The 27,039-nt window shown below is 34.9% G+C and overlaps 1 protein-coding gene across 1 annotated transcript; it reads left to right on the top strand.

Moving 5' to 3' along the window:
* The first annotated feature begins 8,271 nt into the window (after positions 1 to 8,271).
* On the top strand, positions 8,272 to 23,424 carry LOC131659930 (uncharacterized). The gene is made up of 7 exons (XM_058929041.1): positions 8,272 to 8,376; positions 8,573 to 8,744; positions 10,847 to 10,926; positions 11,054 to 11,134; positions 11,476 to 11,533; positions 22,500 to 22,655; positions 22,742 to 23,424. Exons 1-7 carry the CDS (start codon positions 8,272 to 8,274, stop codon positions 23,314 to 23,316), a joined length of 1,227 nt encoding a protein of 408 aa, XP_058785024.1. The 3' UTR covers positions 23,317 to 23,424.
* Positions 23,425 to 27,039: the final 3,615 nt, after the last annotated feature.

The raw sequence follows: 27,039 nt of genomic DNA, 5'->3' as shown, positions 1-27,039 counted from the left end.
ATTCCCCAAATAGAGTCGTGAAAAAACAGACAATAAGCAATAGCCTCATCATCCGAGCAGCTTATGTCTCTTTCAAAAGCTTTTTCCTCTCAAGGAAATCAATCATGAAGACCATTTGACAAATCAGGGCGTTATTACTGTTCACAAGGCTGAATAACCAGTAATTTCCCTAGCAAAGTCTCCAGAATCATTTTATCACTCGGCTGATAATTGATCATGTCTTCAAAACCACTATCACAAGGCTGGTAGTCGGTAACCTTTTGTTCTGGTTATATTATTAAACATGTCTATCACAAGGCTGATAGTCGGTAATATTAACCGAACCTTTGAAACTCTTTTTACCTTGTCAAGTCTATCACAATGCTGATAGTCGGTAACACAGTTTCATACCTTTCACCTTCACATTATTAAACAAGTCTATCCCTGTGCTGATAGTCGGTAATGTCGATAGGTAAGCTTTTCTTACAAAGCTATCATTCCCCGGTGAAGCATACACTTGCTTTCCCGAAAAGAAAAAACGGATTCTCTTCCTAAAACGGATTGAGACATCCTTCCCGATCTCTTTTCCCCAGCGGAGTCAGTTTTGATATTCCCTCGGTAAAGATATCCTTGCATCATTCGCAATTTTGGTATCTTAGGTCCAAAATTCGCGTCTTCTGATATTTAAGTCTCTTCCACCCTATCAAAATGAAGATTTTCAATCTTCATATCTCAGGTTGAAGAAAATTAAATAGGGGCATCTGTCATACCCCAATTTTTGACCTAAGATACCACCTCATATCATTAGCATATGCATCATTTGCATCTCTAACAAATTGCATAGCTTGTGTTTGCTACTTGTGCTTAGCAGGGTTTAATCAAGAGATCACTCATCAGTGCAAGAAACAGTTAATTAGGGTTTTGTTCTCCCTCCATCTCAAAAGAACTATCTTCATCAACAATCAATATTTGGTCCTCAGAGATTCACTTCAACAAGCTCAACAGCTTTGAATCGACTGAATTAGGGTTTGGACTGAAGACAGCACACTCCTGACTTTTGCTTAGAATTTGCCCTAATGGCTTGGGACATGATATCAAGACCTCAAGTACATCATTTTGACCTAATCCATTGACTCAGAACATCTCCTACACAAAGATTGATCAGACAAATCCTCAGATCAGGGTTTTGAACTATCAGGGACTGAAATCAGGGATCACATTTGGGAAACCCTAAAAATCCCCAGGGAGTCAATCAAAGACCTCAATCATCTTCAAATAATCCCTATGACAACATGCAATGGAAATTGTATCTCAATTCAAGACCTACAGTCATCAATTTCATCTGGTCGACAATTAGGGTTTTTGACCTAATTCACTGAACCACTGACTTTTTGATCAGGACATGATGTCACAAACTCAAACCATGGCTCAATATCCTCTAATGCTTCAATGTGATCCATTCATACCATTCATTTGATGAGGATAGCCTGTTTCATTTGAAATCTCCAGAAACGCGATTCGTCTGAAAAAGTCAACTGTACAAGATCACCATTGACTTTTGGGGAATTTTGGTCAACCATGACTTTTGAGGTTGCAAATCATCAATATATAAAGTATGAAGTCATTTGATCAAGAAAAATCAAGAAAATTAATCAAGAATCAAAAAGTCAAAAGTTTGACTTTCATACTTAGAAAAATTTTCTAAGTGTTTTTCATGGTTTTTTCCAAACTTTGAAAGGGAATTTCTCAAAATTTCACCTACAAACTGAAAAAAACTTCCAACATGAAAGTTGTAGATTTTGATCCAATAAACAACTTTGACACATATAAATTTTTTCCATAAGATCAACCATTTAAGAGATATGGAGCTTCAAAGTTGGTATCTTTTGAAAATTTCACTTAAAACTTCATTTTCTTCAAAGTTCATGGATCTTTTTCACCCACCTCCTTAAGGATCTTGAAGAAACTTTCAACTAGGGTTTTGAAGTGTGTAATATGAGCTTTCCAAAATGTCCAAGAGCATGAAAAAATATGGAGTGTAGCTATGGTTTTGAATTTTGACATTAGTGACCATTTCACTTGAAATTTCAAGCCATTTTTGCAAAGTTATGAACCAATTTGCCAAATAATGCAAGTAATGACACACCAAAGCAATGATTGAATGATATTTTTCTGATTTGAGATCAGAATGGAAAGAGATAAGAAGCTTAGAGAAATAACCATGGTTAAGTCACTTTAACCATATGCATTAAATGGTAAGATTCCTTTCTATCTCCAAATGCCAAATCATCACTTCTTGAAGCAAGTTGCAAAGTTCTAAGTTCAGAATCCTTGGCCTATAAATAGAGGTCATTTCCACTCTTCAATTCACACCAAAACCTCACAATTATAGGTTTTCTCTCTTCTTTCTTGAATTACAAGTCATGTGTTTCAAAGTGAGGTAGAAAACTCAACCTCCAAACCTTGCAAGTTCTGAACAAAGTGATGCTTCCCACAACTTCTAAATGTCATATATGATGTGTCTGAATCACTCATACACCCCAAAACACCTGAAAACTCAAAATCATCATCTCACCTCCAAATATGCATAACATGAGACTTATCATGCCAATTTTTGTTCAGGCTCAATTCTGTCTAAACTAACACTTCCAACACCTCATATATATCACATATGAACTATCCAAACACTCACATATGATCTGAAACATCTCCATCTTCAAATTCGATTCATACTTGAAGCAACTGCAGATCGGGTGCCATGGCCATGCTCAGATGAATTCAACTTGTTCCAGACATCCAGACACCTTCCATAATCATCATAGAAGCTATTCAGATTGATACAAAGCATCTGTAACACCTCCAGATCAAAATCCAATTCTCAGTTTGGCCGTTTTTGAGGTAAGTACATTTGAACTTCAAACTCTATTCTCCATGCATCATAAATGAAATATGAACATACCATCTTGTTTCTGCACCTATGAGGATCATTAACCCTCAATCAATTGCATCATATCATGATCATACACGATTTCACGATCAAATTCAGTTTTAGGGTTCTTCATGTTCATCAGAAAATTAACCCTCTTAGAGCAAAAATAAATGAAATTAAATGGCACCATCATGTTCCTGGTGAAAAATCGAGTAAGATAGGCTATTCACTTGATCAAAACAACACAGTTTTAGAGATTTTCAAATTTCAGTTGGGATTGTGTTCTTGGCGCGTTTTTTGGTTCAGAAATTTCAAATATCAATTTCAAAATATAATTAAATGGAAGCGTATGTATTACAAGCCACAAGCGTGGCTCAGTTGGCAAGTGTTTTGGTTGGTGAGAGAGAGGGCGTGAGTTCAAACCCTGGCAGGACCAAACCATTTTTTTTACAACTATTTTTCTTCAATTTTTTACACAACTTCATCAATTAATTTAACCAATCAAATCAATTTATTTTTTCTTCATTTTTTTCACACTTCTTATTTAATATACCTATTTTGACAATATTAAAAAAAATCACAAAAAAAGATTTATTTAATATGTTTTTAATTAGGTTTAAAATGACATATTTTTAAGTGTTTTTAAATACTTTAAATATTGTTTTTTCATTTAATTTTTAACCTAATCACTTGTAAATATTTTTTGTGATCAAACCCTAATCATTTAGGTCTTAATTGAGTATTAAAACTTGTTTTAACTTAATTAAGTTTGTTTTCTTTCAAATTCAAATCGTTTTAAAACAAGCGATCGCGATTCTTTTCAAAAAACGATAAACCATTTCTTTTTGAAACTATTGATTAAATCTTTTTAATTGATCAATTGATTTTCAAAACGATGTGGGGCCTCTCGAATATTAGAGAGTATAAGTCCCTTTCCTCTTTCTTTGTACAGTTTTTCTTTGTACAGAAAACTTTTTCCAAATTACTTCCAAACAGTTTTTTTTAACAAATCTCACATCTTTTTCAAACCATCAACCCTGTTTTATGAAAATAAAACAGGGGCCTCTCGAATATTAGAGAGTGTAAGTCCCATTTCTTTTCTTTTTGTACAGTTTTCCAAAACCTTCTTCAAAATAAAACCTCTTTCAAACAATTTTCAAATCATTTACAAAACTTCAAATTATTCAAAACTTTTCAAATATACCATGGGCCTCCATGTAGGTATAAGTCCCAAGCCCCTTTTGTACATACCCATTCCAGTACATGAAATTAGGTATTTCACTGTACGCCTTTTGTACATAGTTCAATCAATGCGTTTTTTTAACTTTGAATAACAAACCAAAAATGAAGGTTTCTTTAAATCTTCCCAAAAATATACCATGGGCCTCCATGTAGGTATAAGTCCCAAGCCCCTTGTGAATACCTGTTTACATAGCTTTGAATAAATTCAAGTGGGCCTCTCCCCGAGTGTGAGTCCCGAGCCCTGTGTATACAAATGGATCATGCTTACAGGTATATTTCCTTCATAAACTACATTATATACACACACTTTGTCATATATATATGCTTGTTCATACTTGTTCATGCTTATTCATGTACTTGTTCATATTTGCTCGTACTTGTTCATATTTGTGATTGTGTTATATGTGCTTGTTCAACTTAGTACAACACTAGGTTCCCCATAGCCTCCTATTGGGCTTCGTGCAAAGAATCTCCACTAGTTTAGGTTAGGACATAGAGTATGGTTTCCCGGTGAAATCGCTCTAAGAGCTCAAACCAACTATACCATGCCTCCCCTTGGGCTTTGTACAAACGAGTGACCCTCCCATAGCCTCCTCTTGGGCTTACAATGCAAGGACCCTGGATTGTCCCTCCCATAGCCTCCTCTTGGGCTTACAATGCAAGGACCCTCGGATAGCCTCCTCTTGGGCTTCGTACAAGGACCCACGGGCTTCTTATAAGCATCCCCAATATCCAAATCAAATACCTTAGGAGATTAGACATTTTTCATCTCTATGCTAGGAGTATCTCTTATATATCATCACAAACAATTAATCAATCAAAATCAAACTTTTTTGCCACGAGGCTGGCTAATCAATCAAACTGTTTTACCACCGTACTGGATGATTAATCAAAGTTTTTGTCACAAGGCTGACTTCATTGAAACTTTTGCCACAAGGCTGGCTGATTAATCAAAGTTTTTGTCACAAGGCTGACTTCATTGAAACTTTTGCCACAAGGCTGGTTAAACAACAAAAACATCTTTATCATTCTAAGCACCCTAAGTGGCATAGCCCCGGGCTTATAATGAAAAGATTTTCAAACCAAAAAAACAGATGTATGTGATGATATAGATTAGATACATCTAGCATTTAGACGACATTTGTCTATTTTCCTTTGCTTCCACTAGCATAAGTGGGAACTACGATTGCTCTGACTTTCTCAACATCCCTTTGAGAATACGTAGGCACAAGGTCGATCCTTGGCGAGCAAAACAAAACAAAAAAAAAACCATTCAAACCTTAGCACCCGTAGACCCCGAGCTACAGATGCTCTGATTCCCTTTAAGGGATATGTATGCAGAGGATCGCGATGATCTTTGCGAGCATAATCAAACAAACACCTTAGGTCCCACCTATTTCACAACAGAACCTCCACCGTAACATGGAATGAAAAACAAAGCAAAGAAACCTATAGAGTACTATAGATACGTTGGGTGCTAATACCTTCCCTTCGTATAACCAACCCTCTTACCCAAGATCTCTCCCCCCACTTTTTAGGTTATTGCAGCTTTTTTCCTTTTCCTCTTTTGGAAACAATAAAAAGTTTGGTCGGTACAAAAGAAAAATCATTTTTTTGAGCACTCGAGCCCAAAGAAGGCATCAGGTGTCTCATCCACAAAAAAGAGGAACAAAACGATTTTTCGCCCGCGACATCCTCCTCTCATTGTTAAAATCAAATCCTATTTATATTGGTCAAATTAGGTTTTTTTTTACACCTAATGGGCCTATTGTCCAATTGATCTTTTTTTCTTTTAGCCCAAATAAATTACTATCCCATTAATCCATGGTATATTATAACAATAATAGTTAAAAATAATTATAATAATCTTAATAATAATATTATTAAAACCACTACTAATTAATAATAGTTAGTTATAATAATAAAATGATTAAACTAATTATAAATAATAAACCATGTGAATAATTTGTGAGAAAGGACTAAAAAAACCTCAAGAAGACGGAATAGATGAGCTAGATGACTGAGCTCAAGCACTTTCTGATTTTAACCCCCATTTTGACTCAGGATATCTTATAAGAACGTAGGTTTGACAATAGGAATGTCAAACCCCATGATTCTTAATTTTGATCCTTGATGAATTAAAAGACATGAGTTGACCGGGCAAATTTTGGGGTATGACAGTAACGAGTATGATTGCTTAATTGACATGATTGACACTTAAATGAAGAAAGCTTAAAAAAATTTAGGAACTAAAAGATGCATCTTACTAAGGCTAGGGTGACCCAGAAGTTGATGTCTAAGTATTTGAGAAGCAATAAAACCACGTTCTACCGGTGATGATAGATGATATAATCATGTAGAGTCACTCCCTTTTCCAATCGTCCGTCCTGTACGTTCATCCTGGACATAAACCTAATATCAATAAAAAGAACTGAACAATCAATTGAGCTTTTTAACAGATATAAGATTGAAAAGACAATCATGAATATAAAGTACATAACCTAAATACAAGACTGGAAGTGGGTGTGCTTGACCAAGGACTTGAACTTTGATTTTGTAGCCATCCACTACAAAGACACATGGCAAAGAATCAGAATAAGACAAGTGAGATAAAAATAATTTATTACCAGTCATATGATCAGAGGCACCAGAGTCAAGGACCCAAGAACCAATGGAGGCAGATGTAGAGACAGACTACATGATTACCAAATTGGGAAATGGTGGCAGAAGATGATGGTTGATGGGTTGCTTTGAACTTAAGGATCTCTTTTTAATCAGTGGCTAAAATAGTTACTTATTTGGTGATAGTTATTTAAGCAACACCAGCAACTCTAGGTTGTTGTTGTCCTCTTGCCTTTGTATGATATTTAACTGTTACGCTTAGTTTCTCGCACATGATGAGCAGAACTTTGGTAAATTTGATGGAATCAGTGGCGTAGTGATTTTCCATGAAAACGTGCAAACAAGGTCGCTCAATGGTGGGCAGAACAGTGATGGTTGTGCCGAACGACGAATAATGGTTGTTTAAATAATAAATCGTATTTCCGTAGATCGAAAAATAAAAATTGGGTGCGGAAAATTGAGCCAGTCGGTGAAAACTGCGGCAGGGACAGTGGCCCGACACGATGTCACATGCGGTAGGGACCGAGGTGCGTGAGGTCCAAACGTAGTGATGTTGATAGTCCATGTGAGCGCATGTGAAGGAAGTTGACGGTAATTTTCTAGGGATGGGCCAGATTAGATAAGACACTTTTCTATGTATGGGAGGTATGCCAGAAAGTTGTCGAAAACCATGGCAGCAGCAACGACAGTATGGTGGTGACCGGAATGAGTCACCCAAAAAATTTTCTCATCAAAAGATTGTTGGTCAATTAGGTAAAGCATGATGAACAGTTGAATCTAAACAAGTTGTACATATAATATTAAAGTATAAGAGAGTGTGACATTTAAATGAAATGTGTGTCTAAAAAGCACTAGTGAGACTATATATATATATATATATATATATATATATATATATATATATATATATATATATATATATATATATATATATATATATATATATATATATATATATATATATATATATATATATATTATTTACAACTAATTACATGCTATAATCGATGTGATATTTTCTATATACTAATATTCTTAACAGATGATATCTTGCTTGATCATATAATCTTTGGTTTATCTTTAGCATCCATTTCTCTCTTTCTTTTAATGATGAGAAATTAAACTTGTTGGTTGAAGAGTAAAAATAATTAAATTGTCTAAGCATTTTTAATATTTAAGCAATTTTTGATGGTTGAATAGAAAGCAATTTTTGTTTGAATATTTAAGTCAATTTCTATTTTATTTGTTTTATTTAATTTTATTTTGGATTAAATTCCCATAAGACCCATTGTGGTTTCTTTGCCATGGCCACAATGGATATATTTTCATATAATTAAATTTGACATGTTTTGCATTGCAAGCCTGTGTTTTATTATAGGTTTGTGCTTGTAACCCTATTCTTTATTCTAGCTTTAGAGCTTTCTATTCCCTAGGGCTTTCGACTACATGCGTTGGCATCAAAGCGTGTTTTATCCTGGTCTTTTCGTAGCTTTGCAACTATGGCGGATAAACTAGTGACCAAAGCAGATCTTGACGGAATCACTATGGCTTTTACCATGACTCTAACTGCTTTGACTGAATATATGGTGAATTTAGTAAATCAGGTGAAGAACGCCAACAACAACAAAAATTTGCAAAGAGACAAGAGAGGAAGGACATGTTAGGGATGAAAAACTTTTAAATAATCCAATTTTCGTTCTAAATCCACCATCTAGAATGGATCAAACAATCCATTAAATAAGGACAATAAAATTGTCAGACCTACAGAAGTAATCTTTTTACATTGATTTATTTTATTAGGTAAAAGTTTCTAGTTTACGCACCTTGCAGAAAAACTCTATATCTTGCAAACCTAAGAGAAACATTCCTAAACTAAAGAAATTGGAGACAATTTCTATTAAAGAGACAAGGTCTGAAATTGTCAAAGGGGCATCAAAGAATATTGAAGTAAATTATGGTGATGATGAATTTGGTAAATATGAAGGAGATGCACAAGGGCATTTATGGAATGAGAATCTCGCAATCAATTCCAAAAATTAGCTCAATGATAATAATATTTCTACTCCATTTCCAATTTCTAGCATTCTATTGCTCAAGACCATTTTTATTGAAAAGAATATCGCGCTAGCTTTCTAACGCTTCAAACGGGGACTCGAATGGAGTTACGGTTTAAAAGATATGAATTGTTAAAGTTCCAATGAAAAAGCAAACACCGACATTATACACTGACAACTCTAAACATGTCAGAATTACTCAAAACAAACAAAAGTATGACTCTTAGTAATTCAAAATAACTCTAACAACTTTATTGTCAACTCTAACAACTCTATTGACAACTTTAATAACTCTATTGACAACTCTATTAGCAACTCTAACAACTCTATTCAAATTAAAATAATTTAAATTAGCTTATTAATCTAATTATTTATTTCTAATTTCAAAACTCCTAAAATTATTACAAATAATATTAATTCCAATTCCATTATATTCTATTCCTAAAATGTGTGTCAATTTCTATCACAAAACGAATATTTATTTATAAAGAATATTTAAATTAAAACCCAATTTCAGTCGATTCGTAAAATATCATAATTTCAACAAAATAACATCACCACGTTAATCTACTAATTAAACTTAACTACCACGTAAATTTTCATCAAATTCCGGACAACTAATTATACCGTTTAATTCGATTATTTCGGTCAAACGGAGCTATTTGAATTGCATAACACCACTACTTCTAAAATTCACTCTGAGTCCGTTAAAAAAAATGAAGCGGACATGTAGTTGTGCAAGGTGTTGGAATAACATAATCATAATATAACCATACCAGTCATGTATTACTCCTATATATATTTATAATCATATATAGTGAATATATTAGACCACACCCCTTTTCATTCTTTCATCATGTGAAAAATAAAGTTTTTCTTAAACATGGATTATATCCTATTCATTGTTCTCACTTTTGTGGTATGGTTTTATATATTCATTTTACTTAACACCGGTGGCACAGTACAGAGAAAAATAGTTCAAAATATATACATTGTCCCTGTGAATGAACCGGAGGGTAAGATATTCGCTCAAACCCTCTCATTAACAGATCAACAATTAAAGCAGCACCTCAAATTCATATATTTTATGGCATACATCCCACTTCAAACAATCAATTAACACAAGTAATAATAATAATCTACACATCTAATTTCCCCACATACAATTGTTCATAAACCCTATTATAGGAAGAGAATCTCACCCTTACCTTATCAATGGAAGCAACTCAATGGGTGACACCATGGATGAAAAATCTTCAAGCTTCTTCTCCATAGTCTTGCCTCTTTCTCCTCTATTCTTGTTTTTTCATTATGACAACTCCCCCTTTCCAAAATCTCTAAAACCCTAATATAAAACCAATTGGGCTTAGTGTTTAAATTCTCTCTTTATTTAATATCCTCCAAAATCAATTTAGGCCCAATAAGAGATATAACTCAAATAATCAATTATATCACTTATAATAATAATTCCTTCAATATAATAATTCCGAATTATAAATAATATTATTCTTAATATTATTTTCCGACTATCCGACTTCAATTTATATAATTTCAAATACGCCTTTAAATAACACCGACAATCCAAATTCGACTAAATCAAATATTTAAATCCTTCAATAATTTAATTAACCAATTTAATTAAATTCGGGGTGTTACATTTTACGCTTGCAACCCTGTTCTTTATCGTAGATTTGCGATTACAACCAAGTTTTTTATTCTAGATTTAGCGCTTACTATTTCCTAAGCTTCCAACTGCGTCATCCTTAATAATAAAAACTTTATAAAAGTCATAAAATTTTAACTATTAGACATAGACAGATAAAAAATTGTCTCCATGAGCTTCTACAATCATATTTTAAAACTCTTCTGAAATGGTTGTAAAATCAATAGTATTACTTTAATTCATAACATTTTTTACGAATATTTAAAAAAATGAAAGCAATTGTATATCTAGTGAATATTTTGGTTTTGTTGTTATATTTATAACTTAATATCTAACGAACTATTTGTGTGTGTGTAGATTTTCAACAAGTAGAAGGCGAGACCAAAGGTTATGATACTTGTAATGAAAAAGCATTAGGACCCAAGTTGAATTTACAGGTTAATATAAATCTATTTATTCTAGCTACCGACATCTGAATACAATTACATCCTTTCTTTTTTACTCTTTTTTAATGTAGGAATTCAATTATACTACCAACTTAAACATCCTTTTAATTTCTTGCAGGGTGTTGAAGAAGGAACTGCATTAACAAATACAAAGACAATAGCAGCCTCAACTCATTTAGAATTAATCAGTTCGTCACAAGTGAGTGTTAGTTTATAGAATCTAATCAAGATTTTAATGCTTTCAAACCTTGATTCCTTGCTTTTTGTTTTTTATTCTTTCTTTAATAAAGTCACACTCTTCCAAACTAGAATATATATATATATATATATATATATATATATATATATATATATATATATATATATGTATATATATATATATATATGTATATATATATATATATATATATATATATATATATATATATATATATATATATATATATATATAGATAGATAGATAGATTTAATGAGAATAGTATTACAAATATTATTATTTTAGATATTGCTAATATCATTTGTTTATTTCAATATGTTAAGGAACAAGATGTTGGTGTTACAGATTCTCTAGAAATTGCTAAGCTTAGTGATGATCAAGGTACTGACTCTTTAGACCAATTTTATTTTCTCATGTCATCTTTATCACCTTTTTGATTTTGAAGTTGAACACTTGAACTTCTTGTAAATCTTATGTGTATTTATGACAGCGACCTGCACACCAGCACAAAATCTTTTCGAATTAACACAAATGTATATGTCACTTTCTATCTGAATATATATATATATATATATATATATATATATATATATATATATATATATATATATATATATATATATATATATATATATATTTTGTAAGCAAGTTTCATTAAAGAGAACAAAAGTTCACGGAACAAGATTACAAAAGAAACGGGCAAAGCCGCAAAAGGAAAATTACCCACCAAATGAAACCTAACTTAAGTAAAACAAAGGGTATTAATCACAATAAGGATACACAAAACAAACAATTACACCTTTATATAAGATAGAGGTAAAATATTCCAGTAATAAAAATTACAAGCCGTAGAAGAATCATTAACTGATCTAAACCACTTCCAAGAAATGAGTACAATAGCACTATAACATTCGTCAAAGTTAAAGACAAAACCAAGTTTGATCCTTAAAAGAGGTCATTTTACTCAATTTTTGGATGACTTTCTAGATACACTACAACGCGCAAGGCTTTTAAAAGCGCTTTTTTTGGCCTTTAACAGCGCTTTAAAGCGCTGCCAAAGCCAGCGCTGTCATAGGCTACGAAAGCGCTTTTAAAAGAGCTCTGGTAGGCCCCCCCTATAAGAGCGCTTTTCTGGAAAAAGTGCTCTTGTAGGCCCCCCTTTAAGAGCGCTTTTCAGGAAAAAGCGCTCTGGTAGGCCCCCCTTTAAGTGCGCTTTTTCCAGAAAAGCGCTGTGATAGGCCCCCCTGTGAGAGTAAAAAATTAAAAAAAAAACGCAACATACTAAAGCTCTTTTGTAAAAGCGCTCTTATAGGGTGGGCTTTAAGAGCGCTTTTTCCAGAAAAGTGCTCTGATAGCCCCCCCTATAAGAGCGATTTTACAAAAGCGCTTTAGTATGTTGCTTTTTTTTTTTTTTTTGCTTTTTTATTAATCTTTGGCAGCGCTTTTAAAAAGAAGCGCTTTAGTATGTGGGCCTTTCTTTAAGAGCGCTTTTTAAAAAGCGCTTTAGTAGCTAAATGAGGTATTTTAATGTGCAGCCTGTAATTTAATCCTCCCAGTCGACCTGTAATATTTTCGACCTGTAATATGTTTTCAGCCTGTAATATTTTCGACCTGTAATTTATTTTCGACGATATTATTTCAGCCATCAGTAAGACAATATATATATATATACTAATATAATACCATTATAATATCCAAAATTATATATATACATCATTACAACATCAATAATATTATAGTACTTCAATTCGACACAAATCCTACATGAAAAAGCGCTTAATATAAAAATGACACAAATCCTCTTCCAACTTAAGTTTCGGGTATCCAGCGGTACGGAATTCGTCAAGGTACTACAAAACAAAAACAAAATATGAATGATACATTTAGTTAAATGTAATAAATTATATGAAATTATCTTAAGTTATAAATTCATACCGTGAGCGGAATCTCTAATTGATTTGCCTGAAGGATTTCTTTCATAAACCTCAATACAAAGTATCCGCAATCGTAACTGTTTCGCTGTTGCGGACACTACATAGAAAAACAAATAAGATTCTATAGTTGTGCATTGTTTTATCAAGTAGCATAAATATATTATAAGCAACATTGTGAAAAATAATGTACCTGCACTTGGATCCAAGTAATGTTGCTAGATTTAGTTCGGGATACCTGTGCGTCCCGTTGACTTCGGAACACTTGTATTGATCTAATTAACAAATATATAAAAGCATATGTTTAGATCAATCCCACAAATAAGTAAATATATATATAAATATACACGAATATATATTTAGAACGATCCCACTTACAAATCAACGATGTCCTTCATGGCCGGATAATTGGTCCATTCACCATTTACCGAATTCAGATAATACACGACTTCCCTTATAGGGTTGATAGCAAGCAGCAACCAGTGTGCTCTATAAATAAAAACAATAGGTTATATGAAAATTTTGCTATACACAAAAGAAACAGAGATTAGATGAACAAAGAATGAGAAACTAACCCTATTGGTCGGGTATTATACGCCCAAAGATGCAGACATTCTGTATTGCTGGTGGACATGAATCTATCGACTAATCGCTGTCTAACTGATTCCCGTTCCGAAGCAATTGTCATTCCGCTGCAGTGGGCGGAAGACACGAAACGGAATCTGTTAGACAACGGAGTCCCGCGCAACACTCTGTCATACAACAACCTTAAATAAAAACATAATAAACATTAGATTATTTTCATTGAAATGTGTAAATAAATTATATTGTGGGACTAATTAAATAATATATCGGATGAGGGAATATTACCGGATGTATGAGTGCATGTTATTGACGCCTAGTTGATCATGCTTAAAAATCTCCTCCAAGTCATCAAGTGTAATAAGTGACTTGAATTCAATACCGAAGACACTCTCATCCATAACGATTTCACGTAAAGAACCATCCTTCAAATCGGACATATCAACCATTGTTGCGAGCGTCGACCGGTACCGAGGCACAAAAGCACCGCCTTTTTTTCCCGCTGGCTTCGGAGGACCAGTGGGTGGTACGGTACGAACTTGCTGCGTCACTTGTTGTGACTCTCGAGCGGATGCCTAAAAATCATATAAGTTAGGTAAAATATAAAATCATGCAGATTTAGATTCAGATTAATTATTAACACTTTAAATGTACCTCTTTTAGTGATGCAACGGATTCCTCCTCCTGTAAAATCCCTTTACCCTTAACTGTGGGTTTTATAGGAGCAGTCTAAAATTAAAATGTAAAAAATAATTAATAAACGGTTTAGAATTGACATTCGAAAACTAAATGATTCATAATCGTTTTCAATATACCTCATCACTAATGGTAATGAGCTCCGAGGGCCATGCAACAAATGATCCTATTGCATCTCGCAGCAATGTCGTCTCTGAGACCATGTCAGGTACCGGTAGCATCGCATCATGATCTACTACAACATCCACCGATACTTTCAGGTGTCCATCCGGGAGCGGTCTATGGTGAAGTAAATCTCCCAAAGTGTTGTGCACTTTTCCCTTGCCAACTAGTCGATAACTCGGTTCCGATAAGTATAGTTGGCAAGATGAAATGCCCTAAACCAATAGTAAATATAAAGTCATTATCATTAATAAAATAGAACAATTTAAAAGGAAAAAAAATTATAATTACCTCGGGAAATTTCCTTTGATAGTTGATACTAGCCTTATCACTAGTTTCTTTCACCGATGAAGTGTTGCATTTTTCTCTCATATACGCCTCTTTATCTCTTTGCAATTCAGAGACTTGTGCTTGCAATTCCGCCAACTTTTGCAACACTTCTTCATTTGAAGGATTTCTTCTCCTAGGACTCTTGTAAAAAGAGGTTGGAGTCACACCATGACCCTTACCCCTCACCCGACCGGGATACTCAGGAGCATCTAGTGCTCTACTAAGTACGCTCCCCTCACCGGTGGATGCCGATTGCGACAAGGTCTCCTGTAATTCATTTACATTAAAAAATCATTTATATATTAAAAAACATTTGATTTAATTAAAGACACAGTATTATACTTACACATTCAGTAAAAACTCTCTGAACTTCGGGATCGACAGCTTGATTCTTGCCCACACGAGCTTCCCTCCACAACACATGTACAGGAAGTGAGGTTTCCTCACTTTTAGTCTCCTCTAACTATACATTGACACAAATGATAAAATCGTCAAATAAAACACATTTATACAATTAATTAAAACGCATTTCTATTTACTTACAAGTTTATCCTCCAAGCGTGCATATCCCATACGCCCTTTTTTGTATGGATACGCGGGTTTGGATGCTCTCGCACTATTCGTGGCACTCCTTTTCCGAAAAGCTTCATCTCTTTGATTTACAAACTCAGCCCAATCATTTTCACCAATGAAGATCTCATACTTTTTTGGCCGTCCCGGTGCCTCTTCAAGAAAGTTTCCATCTTTATCCTTAAGATAGGTGTTTGTCAAAAAGGCTTTCCATCCTCTATATCTTTTGCCGGCCAAACTAAGTATGTAGCGTTTACGATCATCTGGTATCTCAAAAGTCCTCTGCAAAAAAACATACGCATAGTGTGTTAGTATAAGTAATTTAAACAATTTATCGTCAAGATAATAACAACAATTAACCATATATGATATATACCTGAAGCTCGTCCCAAATCGCGTCTTTTTTCTCATCCAACGCTTTGCTTTTCAGAGTCCATTTAGGTGTGGAGACCGGAATATGCATACGAACAAGTGTACCAATATAGCTTGTCAACTTTGCAGAATTAGGACCAATTGCTTGTTTATCAGAATTCCAATCCAAAGGGTATACTAATCCTTGGTCTCTATGTCGAACGATTCCCTTCATAATAGTGATGCCTCGTGCAACTTCTTTTGCTTCAGTATCAGGTGGAGCATTTGTATCTGGAGCATCTCTTTCTTGGGAATCTCTTTCTTGTGAGTTTTCTTGTGAGTTTTCAGGTGGAGCATCTCTATCCGGAGCCATTTAACCTGTATCAAACAAACTAAAGCACATTAGTACACTATTAATAAGCTAACAATCTATACAAGTCAAATGGAAGTCAAACCATGCATGTACAAGTGTATCGGAAACGAAATCGGTACAAATCAAAATAAGCGTCAAAAAAGAAAGTTGTCGGAATTGAACGAAATTTACATGGCTATGGTAAAACGTCCCCACGGACTCAAAAATAAAGTCGGTTTTCCGAAATTCAGACCCTAAGCCCGACTTTTGATTACAGGCAGAAGCAAAACCGATAAAAAAATAGTCCCGAAATGTAAAGATAAGTGCATGAGCAGCTCCGGAATTGTCAAAATAGTATGGTTACATGTAAAGAAGTCGACAAACGGATACATGGTTCAAAAGTTATGTACAAAACGAGAATATGCACCAAAATTGAATAAGTACTATACTATTGATTAAAACAATCAGTACAAATTGAATAAAAAAAATTAGTCGGAATATGTATACTATTACCTTTATCACTAACGTCTCTTTCTTTTCTTGGTAGGATTGTGTTCTACGCGTCTCTTAACAACGCGGACGGTTGGATTGATCCAAATACCCTCATTATGATCATTTCTAGTACAAGATTCATTCTCATTTTGATCGTTTCTTGTACAAGATTCAATGCCAACACCAATATCACCTTGATCTTCAATGTTTTCATCTACTATTTTGTTAGATAAAAGCACTATAGACCATTTCGTACTTGTCGGATCATTGACATAGAACACTTGTTTAGCTTGAGAGGCTAAAATGAAAGGCTCATCTTTGTACCCTACCCTATTGAGATCCACTTGCAAAAATCCTGACTTATCCATTCGTATGCCACTATTATTTTCAACCCACTTGCAACCAAATACAGGAATCTGAAACTTCGCGTAATCAAACACCAAAATGCGCTCGATAACCCCAAAATATGACAAATTTGCAAATTTCGGATTTAAGTCATTCGCACTTGATATGTGCATTGCTTCAGCTACCAAGGTAACACCACTATTTTGCATAGTACTTTTATCATCCTGTTCTTTGGTATAAAATGTGTATCCATTAATAGCGTATGCGCTATAAGAAAGCACAATTACAGTTGGACCATAGGCTAAACATCTCAACCTTTCTGTTACTGAAGCAGGATCTGAACGATACTTTGAATAAATATGATCCCTAAACCACGGTATGAAACTTCGATTGTGCTCTCGTACTATCCAGTTCTCATTTCTATTTGGATTTAAATCTCGGAGAACAACCTTGTGCATTTCAACATACGGCTCAACCTCAATCTCATTGTGCAGAACATACAAGTGCGCTTGATCCCGTTCGACCATTGATACTGTCACAACTTTATTTCCAATTAGCCTTTTTCCTTCTTTTTTTTCGACAATATGAGATTTTGGGAGTCCAATTGATTGAACATTTGACAGATATTCAGTACAAAACTCAACCGCTTCTTCAACAACGTATCGTTCGGCAATACAACCCTCCGGTCGACTTCTGTTTTTCACGTACCCTTTTAATATTTTCATATAACGTTCAGCAGGATACATCCATCTCATATAAGCTGGTCCGCACAATTGTGTCTCTTTCACAAGATGAACGACTAGATGAACCATTATGTCAAAAAACGAGGGAGGAAAATACATTTCAAGATCACATAAAGTAACAACTATCTCTTTTTGCAATGTTGGTAAGATCGCGGGATCGACCACCTTACTGCAAATTGACCTGAAGAAGAAACACAGCTTAGTTATTGCGCTTCTTACTTTTTCTGGCAGAATAGAACGTATACCTATTGGTAAAAAATGTTCCATTATAACATGACAATCATGCGTCTTCAAACTCTTTAACTTGAGATCTTTCATGGACACAAGTCTTCTAATATCTGAAGAGTAGCCTTCTGGAACTTTAACTTCACTGAGGAACTTACACAATGTTTTCTTCTCCTTTCTAGATATAGTGTAAACAGCAGGTGGCAGATATGTTCGTCTTCCTTTCGTCACGGGTCCCAATTCAGTTCTCATCCCCATGTTTACCATGTCCTTCCTTATGTTAAGGCCATCCTTAGACTTTCCTTGTATATTGAGTAACGTACCTATGACGCTGTCAAATACATTTTTTTCAATATGCATAACATCCAGGAAATGTCTTACGTACAACGACTTCCAATATGGAAGTTCAAAAAAAATGGACTTCTTCTTCCACCCACCCTTGACAAGTGAATGTGCAAAAGGCTTGCCAAACTGAGTGCTCACATCTTTCACCTTTTCAAAAATTTGATCACCTGACAAAAAAGGCGGGGCTGTACCATGTTCGGCCTTTCCGTTGAATGCTTTTCTCCACCCACGGTAGTGATGATTAGAATTTAAGAATCTACGATGGCCGAGAAAGACATTCTTCTGACAAAGATCCAATCGTGTCGTATCGGTTTCATCTTCACAAACGGGACACGCCTTTTGACCTTTATTGCTGTACCCGGATAGATTTCCGTATGCTGGAAAATCATTAATTGTTCCAAACAACATCGCCCTCAAGTTGAAACTTTCCTTCCTATACCCATCGTAAACCTCCACACTGTTGTCCCACAAAAACTTTAAATCTTCGATTAACGGTGCCAAGTATACGTCTATGTCATTCCCTAGTTGTTTAGGCCCAGAAATTAGCATTGATAACATCATGTACTTACGCTTCATACATAGCCACGGAGGTAGGTTATAGATCATAAGAATCACAGGCCATGTGCTATGCGAGATACTTTGAATACCATGCGGGTTCATTCCATCAGTAGACAATGACAATCGAAGGTTTCTTGCTTCTTTTCCAAATTCAGGATAATCAGTATCAACTTTCATCCATTGTGGTGAGTCTGCCGGATGTCGCAACTTTCCATCAATAATTCTTTCATCTGCATGCCAAGTCAAGTGTCTTGAATCGGTCTCACTACGATACATGCGTCTAAATCTCGGAATTATAGGAAAATACCATAAGACTTTAGCAGGAGACAACTTTTTCTTATATCGAGGGGCACCACATTTAGGACACTCATTCAACGCTGCATACTCGTTTCGAAACAAAACGCAATCGTTTGGACATGCATGTATCTTATCATAGCTCATGCCAATAGAGGACAACATCTTTTTGGCTTCATACGTTCGATTGGGAAGAACATTATCCTCTGGTAGCATATCTTTCATAAGGGCTAATAACTCTGTGAAACTTTTATCCGACCATCCATTGTCCGCCTTTAAGTTGTACAACTTTAACACCGCAGACAATCTTGTGAATTTTGAACAACCATCATACAACGGTTTCTCTGCATCGCTTACCAACCTCTCAAATATTTTGGGACAATCCGCAAGATCTTCTTCAAGCGCTTCTGCAATCTCTTCGACTCGATCGCAATCGTATGTGTCTGTGGAATCGTCGTTTGAAGCATACTTCCTATTACAACTCGACCCAGCATTCCCGTTACTTTTCTCACCATGCATTGTCCAACATGTATAACTTCTATCAATTCCAAACCGTAGTAAATGGGATCCCAACTGTTTCCCGTCAACCTTATCCCCATAACAGCAACCCAAGCAAGGACACGACATTCGAAGCGGGTCTTCGGAGTGCGCAACCGCAAACTCAACGAATTTCCATACCTCTTTCTCGTACTCTTTCGACAATCGGTTTGATCTCATCCATGTCTTATCCATGACTTAATTAAGCTAAACAAATGCTTCTTGGTTTCTCTATCAGGTACTAAGGAATTCTGTCAAGATAATAAATAGCTATCATCATAATAGAATACCTAATCAGAATACCTGATTTCTTAAAGAAGACATTACCTTATTTCAAGGTAATATAAGTCCACAAACCAAAAAATTGGTTGAGAGACACTAAATTGATATTAAAATTTAAAAAGAAGAAAATAACAAACTATAACAAACTATAAATTTAAAAAGTGAAATTTCTTTTTATATTAAAATTCAAACATTTTTTATGAAAGCAAATTTGAACTAAAAAATAGAGAAACACATGTTCCTTATATTATAAATAAAAATAGAGAAACACATGTAACCAAAAAAAAAATAGAGAAACACATGTATATATATTTTTTATTAAAATGAACTAAAGTGCATGCAATAAAATTATTCATTTTTAAAGAAAACAAAAAGTGTCAAGTTTTAACATTTTAAAAGGATGAATTCAAGTATTTTTGGAAAATAAGAGGGTGTTATTTCTCTTAAGAAGCAAAAAGTTTAAAATGCAACTCTTAATTTCTATTACTATAGCAACCGTTTGTTATAGCTTTTGTTTTTTTTATAAATTTCTTTGTATCATTAAAAGTGGTTTTTTTAATGATACAACAACCATATTTCCATCTTCTAATTTTACTCCAATTCAACAAACCACAACAACCAACAAACAAAAAGCTACGCCAATATTATGGCATAAGAATGACCCCTAATTATTTCCTAATTTTGATCTATCACCATTCATGGAACAAGTTATACACATGTTTTAACTATCAAAACACCATATTTCCATCTTCTAATTTTACTCCAATTCATCATTGAATCTTAGTTTTATGTCACAACTCAAACCACCTAAACTCTCATAAAACTAATAAGGAAGATTCAAAACTCATAATCATACATGTAAGATTTACTAAATCATAATTCTACCATGATTATCCAAACAACAACACAAAACATGATCATCCAATTTCATCAATTCACCATAACTATGAAACTCCCCAGAATTTCATAATTTCCTCAATCTTTCCACCAAAACTCAGTGTTGTTCCAAATGTCAGTGTTGTTCTAAATGTCAGTTCTAAAGATTCTAAATGTTCCATATAAAATTCCAAACAAATTCTCATAAGCATATTCAAAAACATATAGCAGTATGAATAAGAACATATAGCAACCCACATACAGCATATTCAAAAACTTAGAAATTACCTAAAGGGATGCAGGGAGAACGGAGAACGGAGGGAGAACGGAGAACGGACGGAGGCGGAAACGGCGAACGGAGGCGGAGACGGAGGCAGAAACGGCGGCGGAGACGGAGGACGGAGGAACTGAAATTGATTTAGGGAAGAATCTGAGATTTAGGGATTCTGGGTGTTTGTTCGCGAGGAGAATAAGAGAAAGATACTGAGAAGCGCTTCTGAAATTAATTGGGGCAAGTTTAATTTGTTTTATTTTAAAACACCTACGAGGGCGCTTCTGAAAAGCGCTTTAGAAGGGCCACCTATGCTAGCGCTTTCTCTTAAAAAGCGCTTTTGTAACCCCCCCCCCCCCCCCCCCCCCCCCACCCCCCCTTTAAGAGCGCTTTCAAAAGCGCTTTCATATCCCCCACTATAAGACCCCTATAAGAGCGCTTTTGAAAAGCGCTGTCATACCCTCCCCCTTTAAGAGCGCTTTTAGAAAGCGCTTTCATAGCCCCCCCCATATAAGAGCGCTTTTGAAAAGCGCTTTCATTACCCCCCCTTTAAGAGCGCTTTTTTAGCGTGTTTTTTTATTTTGTTTTTAGTGCAACCTATAACAGCGCTTTTTACTAGAAGCGCTTTAGTAGGTGTGCTGCTAAAACTTAAATTTGGCGTAGTGATACGTGCATCATATAGTCTTTGTTTTATATCTATCATGAATTTATCTCTTTCTTGCAATTACGGCTGCTAAAAAAAATCCAACAGAACAAAACTGGCGAACTGAAGTTAAAATAATCAAACTGTTACTTTTGGTTAGTAAACCTAACCATCATGCACAAACAGTTTTAAAACTGAACCGTAACGGTAACCCAGCCGAACTGAAACTAAATCTGAACCAAACCAAAATTGAAAATGAAAAATGCTTAAAACAAGTTAATTTTTTTTTAAAAAAATTCATAAATAGCTTAATAGTCCGGTTCTTTGATACACTGTTCAGTTTGGAAAAAAAGTATTCTAACGGTTCGAAATTACAAAACAATATACGAAACCAATAATTTCGATTCAATTTAGTTCTTAGTAAATTGAAACAAATAATTAAGGCGTTTAGAATAGAAATGCGCATGAATGAGTATTATAAAATATAAGGATTTATAGAGTTACTTTCTTCTCTAAAATATTAATAATTATGTATAGACATATAAACAATCGTGTCCATGAGCTTCTTGGAACAAATTGTAAATCTCCTCTTGAATGGTGGTAAAATAGTCATTAGAGAGTCGCTTTAATTAATAACATTTTTTCTTTTTCCAATATTTAAAAAAATACAAGCAATTGTATATCTAGTGAACGTTTTGGTTTTATTGTTATATATTTATGATTTATTATCTAATGCTATTAATCAAAACTATTTTTCTGTAGATGAGATCCAAGGTTACATTACTGGCAATGAAAATTCAAGTGCAGAAACCATAAAAGATGTTGGTGTTAGAGATTTTCTAGGCACTTCCAAGCTCTCTCCTAGAAATAACGTTCCTTTGCCTCTTGCATTTCAGTTTCCTTCACTGTGTTCTGATGGTATATTCTCCCTTCATTTTATTTGTAATGATTTTGTTTTGGCAATTTGAAGTGAGTCTTAACTAGTCTTTTCTTTCAATCTACAGAAGACCCTACTCAAATAGTGGAAGATTTAAGTTCTCCTTCTTTTGTCTCAAGGGAGCTTGAGCAACTGGTCTCCAAGAAGCATTTAGATAACGAGGACTTGTCTTTGTTGATTGATTTTCTTGTTAAACATCCTTCGCTTCTTTTAAGGGACACTTCACTTGGTAACGGATACAAGGGTTATGCATACAACTCCCTAGTTAAGCTATTGAAATTTCTCAAAACCCATAGTGTGTTGGATGTGTTAGGTTCAAGTCACTCAGAATTTGTTGAGTTATTTAAAGATGTGCGCAGTTTTGCTTTTGACAGCAAGGGTTTGTTGGATGGTGTTGAAAAACGCGTTTTCTTTCCTTATTTGCAATTTTCTCAAGATGCATTGCAAAAATTATTCGATTCGAATAAACAAGTTACCGAGGATGTTGAAGTGGTGAGTTTGAAGATAAACAATTTAACTCAACATGTGGAAGATCTTAAGCATCAATTGACATCCTCTAAAGCTATTTTGGAAAGTCTGACTAACCAGGAGAGATCAATTTTGGAATCTAAGGTTGATTTAAGTGCCCCTATTGGCTATTAGAGTATTTTCCCTTGCATTGTGTTACTACAATTTCTATTGTTGTTAGAGATTTTACCCTTGAATCTTGGGTAATTTCTTTTATCGTTTGAGTGAACTACTATCTTATTATGCTTGTCAATTGAAGTATTATAATTGATTGTTGTATTAATGATGATGTAGTATTAATTTCTTCCTATATTTAAAATAAGGGTCATGCTAACGAGTGCCCCAGGGGCACTCTTTAAGGATTCCAAATATAGAAAACGCTCTTTAAATAAATCAATTATTCAACTTCCAAATCATTAAATACAAGTATATTCAAGCAAAAACATACTATTTATTTCTTAAAAAAGTCAATTATTTCAATTTCTAAGACATTAAATACAAGTACTTCAAAACAAAAACATACCTTTTTAAATTCTTAAAGAGTGCACCTGGGGCACTCGTTAGCATTTCCCTTAAAATAATAAGATGAAGAAATGATTACTATTATTGCAGCCTTTATATATATAACAAAAATATTTAAAGTCACATTCCGAGTTGTATTTTCCGGTCGGGGTATCCCTTATACTCCAATTAATTTTATTGCTTATTAAAAACAAGAAATTATTATGTCAGCAGTCAAATTTTGAAATCTAGATCTCTATCTCAAATTCCTTCGAATATCTAAACTAAACTACAGGTTTTTATTGTAATTTTTGGAATCTCCTCTCATGTGCACTAGGAGAAAAACCTCATATTCAGTAGGATTCTAAAAAGTATTAGATAAATATAAGTTGTAGAACAAATTCTAGAACTTACAAGTTTAGGTGAATATTAGTTGGAATATATGATTATTCTAATAAACAGTTTTTAGCATATTTTTTAGTCTGTGAGTACAATGAGCTAATGTGAGAGTGTGTATTAGATTTTGTGAAATCCAATCTAGTTGGAAGAAAAAACTTCTAAATTTTTATAGGTGTGAAATCCAAGAAAGTAGGAAGAAAAAACTTCTAAGTTTCTACAAATGCAAAATTATTTAGACATCTTGTTTATCATAACAAATTTAGTATTCCTTGGAAATATTGAATGCTTTTACCATTTACTTTTTAATTGAGTGGATCAACCATGCTTGGTAAGAATATGTTAGTGTGTAGCCTCAAAAGCTCAGTTTACTAAACAGAACCCAAGAAAAAAACATAGAAGATTCTCATGAAACTTGGATTTGGTATAATCACAAAAGATATCAAAATTCCTCTGAATCGAATTCTTCTCCATTACTACTCTATTTTCCGTCCATCTGTACTGTTTAGACCAATCATTTGTGCTAACAAGACAATTAAGTTCTGGTTGTTCGACAGCAGTCCCCGAGCATTTAATTGGCTTTTGGTTGGTAAAGAATTTTGAAGCAATCTCCAACAGAACACTTGTATACCAATTAGAACCTACTCTAAGTATAACAAAGGGTTTTTGCTAAACTCGAAGAAATTACAAATGGGATGGGTAATATTCCCTATAAAAGACCATCTCCAAATAAGGGTCTTAACACCCCAAACCACATCTCTTGCATTCCAAGTGTTACCCTTAAAAATCATATAATTTCTTCTCAACCATAAACTCCAAATAGTGGCCAACCATATACTTCCCACTTTGCTCCTTTTGATCTTCAAATTTTGACATGAAGAGCTCCACTTAAAGAAGCTCTCTTTACAATCAAGAGCCCTTATGTGATGCATACCCAACCACTCGGCAATCTCAAACCACATGACGTCCGCTTCACAACACCCCACAAGTAAATGATACGATGATTCAGGGTGGTCTCCACAAAAAACACAATCGAGATTGAAAGAAGATGGAAGAATACCTCTTTGGAGAGGTAAATCCTTGGATGGGATTCTATTGACAAAACACCTCTATCTGAAAGCTCTAACTTTAAGAGGAACCTCGACTCCTCACACACTAGAGAAGACGCTATCGTAACGATTGGAAGGACCAAGAGGCGTGTATCTCTCACACAAAGCCGAGTGGCATGATGCCACGGAGAAAAGGCCGCTGTCAACCAGCTTCCAAGCGACAGCATCTCGACATGAATCATGCTGTCCAACAGCAGGCAGCAACAGTTTGAGCCCAACCATCTCTGCTGTAACAACAAAATTTGCCGCTGCCGGTACTCCAAGGTTTCCCCACTTCCAATTGTCGTTGAACCGACTTCCCATCCACGTGAGACTGGCATCCTGCAAGGAAGAAGCAGAAAAACAGTTGGGAAACAGAATTTAAGCGGGCTACTGTCGATCCAAACTGAATGCCAAAAAGATGTCGAGAATCCGTCTCCCATACGAAAAAACACAATTGGTAGCAAAGAATTCCTCCGAAACATTATTTCCCAAAGAGCAAATATCCGACCACCGCATCGAACAAGAACGAGTAGATGTGAGCTTGTCATTCCCATGAACCGCTTGTAATTTAACATCCTCATGCCGATCTTTCAAAACATGAAACCAAAGAGAATTGGACCCTTCAACCATCCTCCACCTCCATTTATATAAAAGAACTTTGTTAAACTCCTCCAACCTCCTCAATCCAAAACCACCCTTCTCCAATGGAAGGCACACATCATTCCAACTTACCCAATGAGCTTTCCGTCTATCCTCCGTTCCTCCCCACAAAAAATTGCTTTGGATTTTTTTCAATTCTTTCACAACTTTCAAAGGAGCTTTATAGAACGACAAGGTAAAAATAGCTAGGCTACATAAAACCGATCTTATGAGGGTTATCCTCCCACCAAAACTCAACCACTTTCCCTTCCAAGTCGACAACCTTTTCCTCATCTTATCCACCAAAGGTCTCCACATTTTGATCCTACGGGGATTAGCACCTATAGTTATGCCTAGAAATAGAAATTCCTTCGACTCCGACCTACACGCAAGAAAAGATTTGGCTATCTCCAAGAAACGAGGATTAATGTTATAAGCAATTAACTTACTCTTTTGGTAATTAATACTAAGACCTGAGACCATCTCAAAACCTTTCAAGACGGCTTTAATTGTCCAAAGATGATTCCAACTTCGTCTCCCACAAGCAAAGTGTCGTCCTCAAATTGAAGCACGTCGACAAAGCAACGTCCGTTTACGTTACAACCAACGAAATCCCCGTTTTCCACCGCTTTATCCACCAAAAGTTTAATCCCTTCCGCTATTATGACAAATAAAAAAGGGGAGATAGGATCTCCTTGGCGCAATCCCCTAGCCACCCCAAATTCTGAAGTTGGACTACGGTTCACCAAAACCGACATCTTACTAGTAAAGATAAGAGCCTCCATCCACCGTATCCATTTCTCACCGAACCCCATTTTCCTCAACATGAATCGAAGGAAGTTCCAACTAACTTTATCAAATGCCTTTTCAAAATCCACCTTGAATAATAAGCATTCCTTTCCCTCCTTCGTAACATAATCTACCAACTCATTTGCAACAAAAACCCCGTCTACCAATTGCCTCCCCGGTACAAAAGCACTTTGGCTAGAAGAAATGATCGTCGACAATACCTTCTTAATCCTACAAGCCAACAACTTGGATAAGAATTTATAGATACTACTCACCAAGCAAATAGGTCTATAATTGTCTAGTCCCAAAGGATGAGAAGATTTTGGGATAAGAGTTAAAAACGAAGAAGTAATCCATTTCGACAATACTGCGCTCCGGAGTGAAAATCCTTAAAACACTCAAACACATCCTTTTGAACGAAGGACCGAGACTTTTTGAAAAA

Source organism: Vicia villosa, linkage group LG3 (assembly GCF_029867415.1).
Source record: "Vicia villosa cultivar HV-30 ecotype Madison, WI linkage group LG3, Vvil1.0, whole genome shotgun sequence".
NCBI classification, from domain to species: Eukaryota; Viridiplantae; Streptophyta; class Magnoliopsida; order Fabales; family Fabaceae; genus Vicia; species Vicia villosa.
Note: the sequence above shows the minus strand (reverse complement) of the source record. Positions and strands in the feature narration are given on the sequence as shown.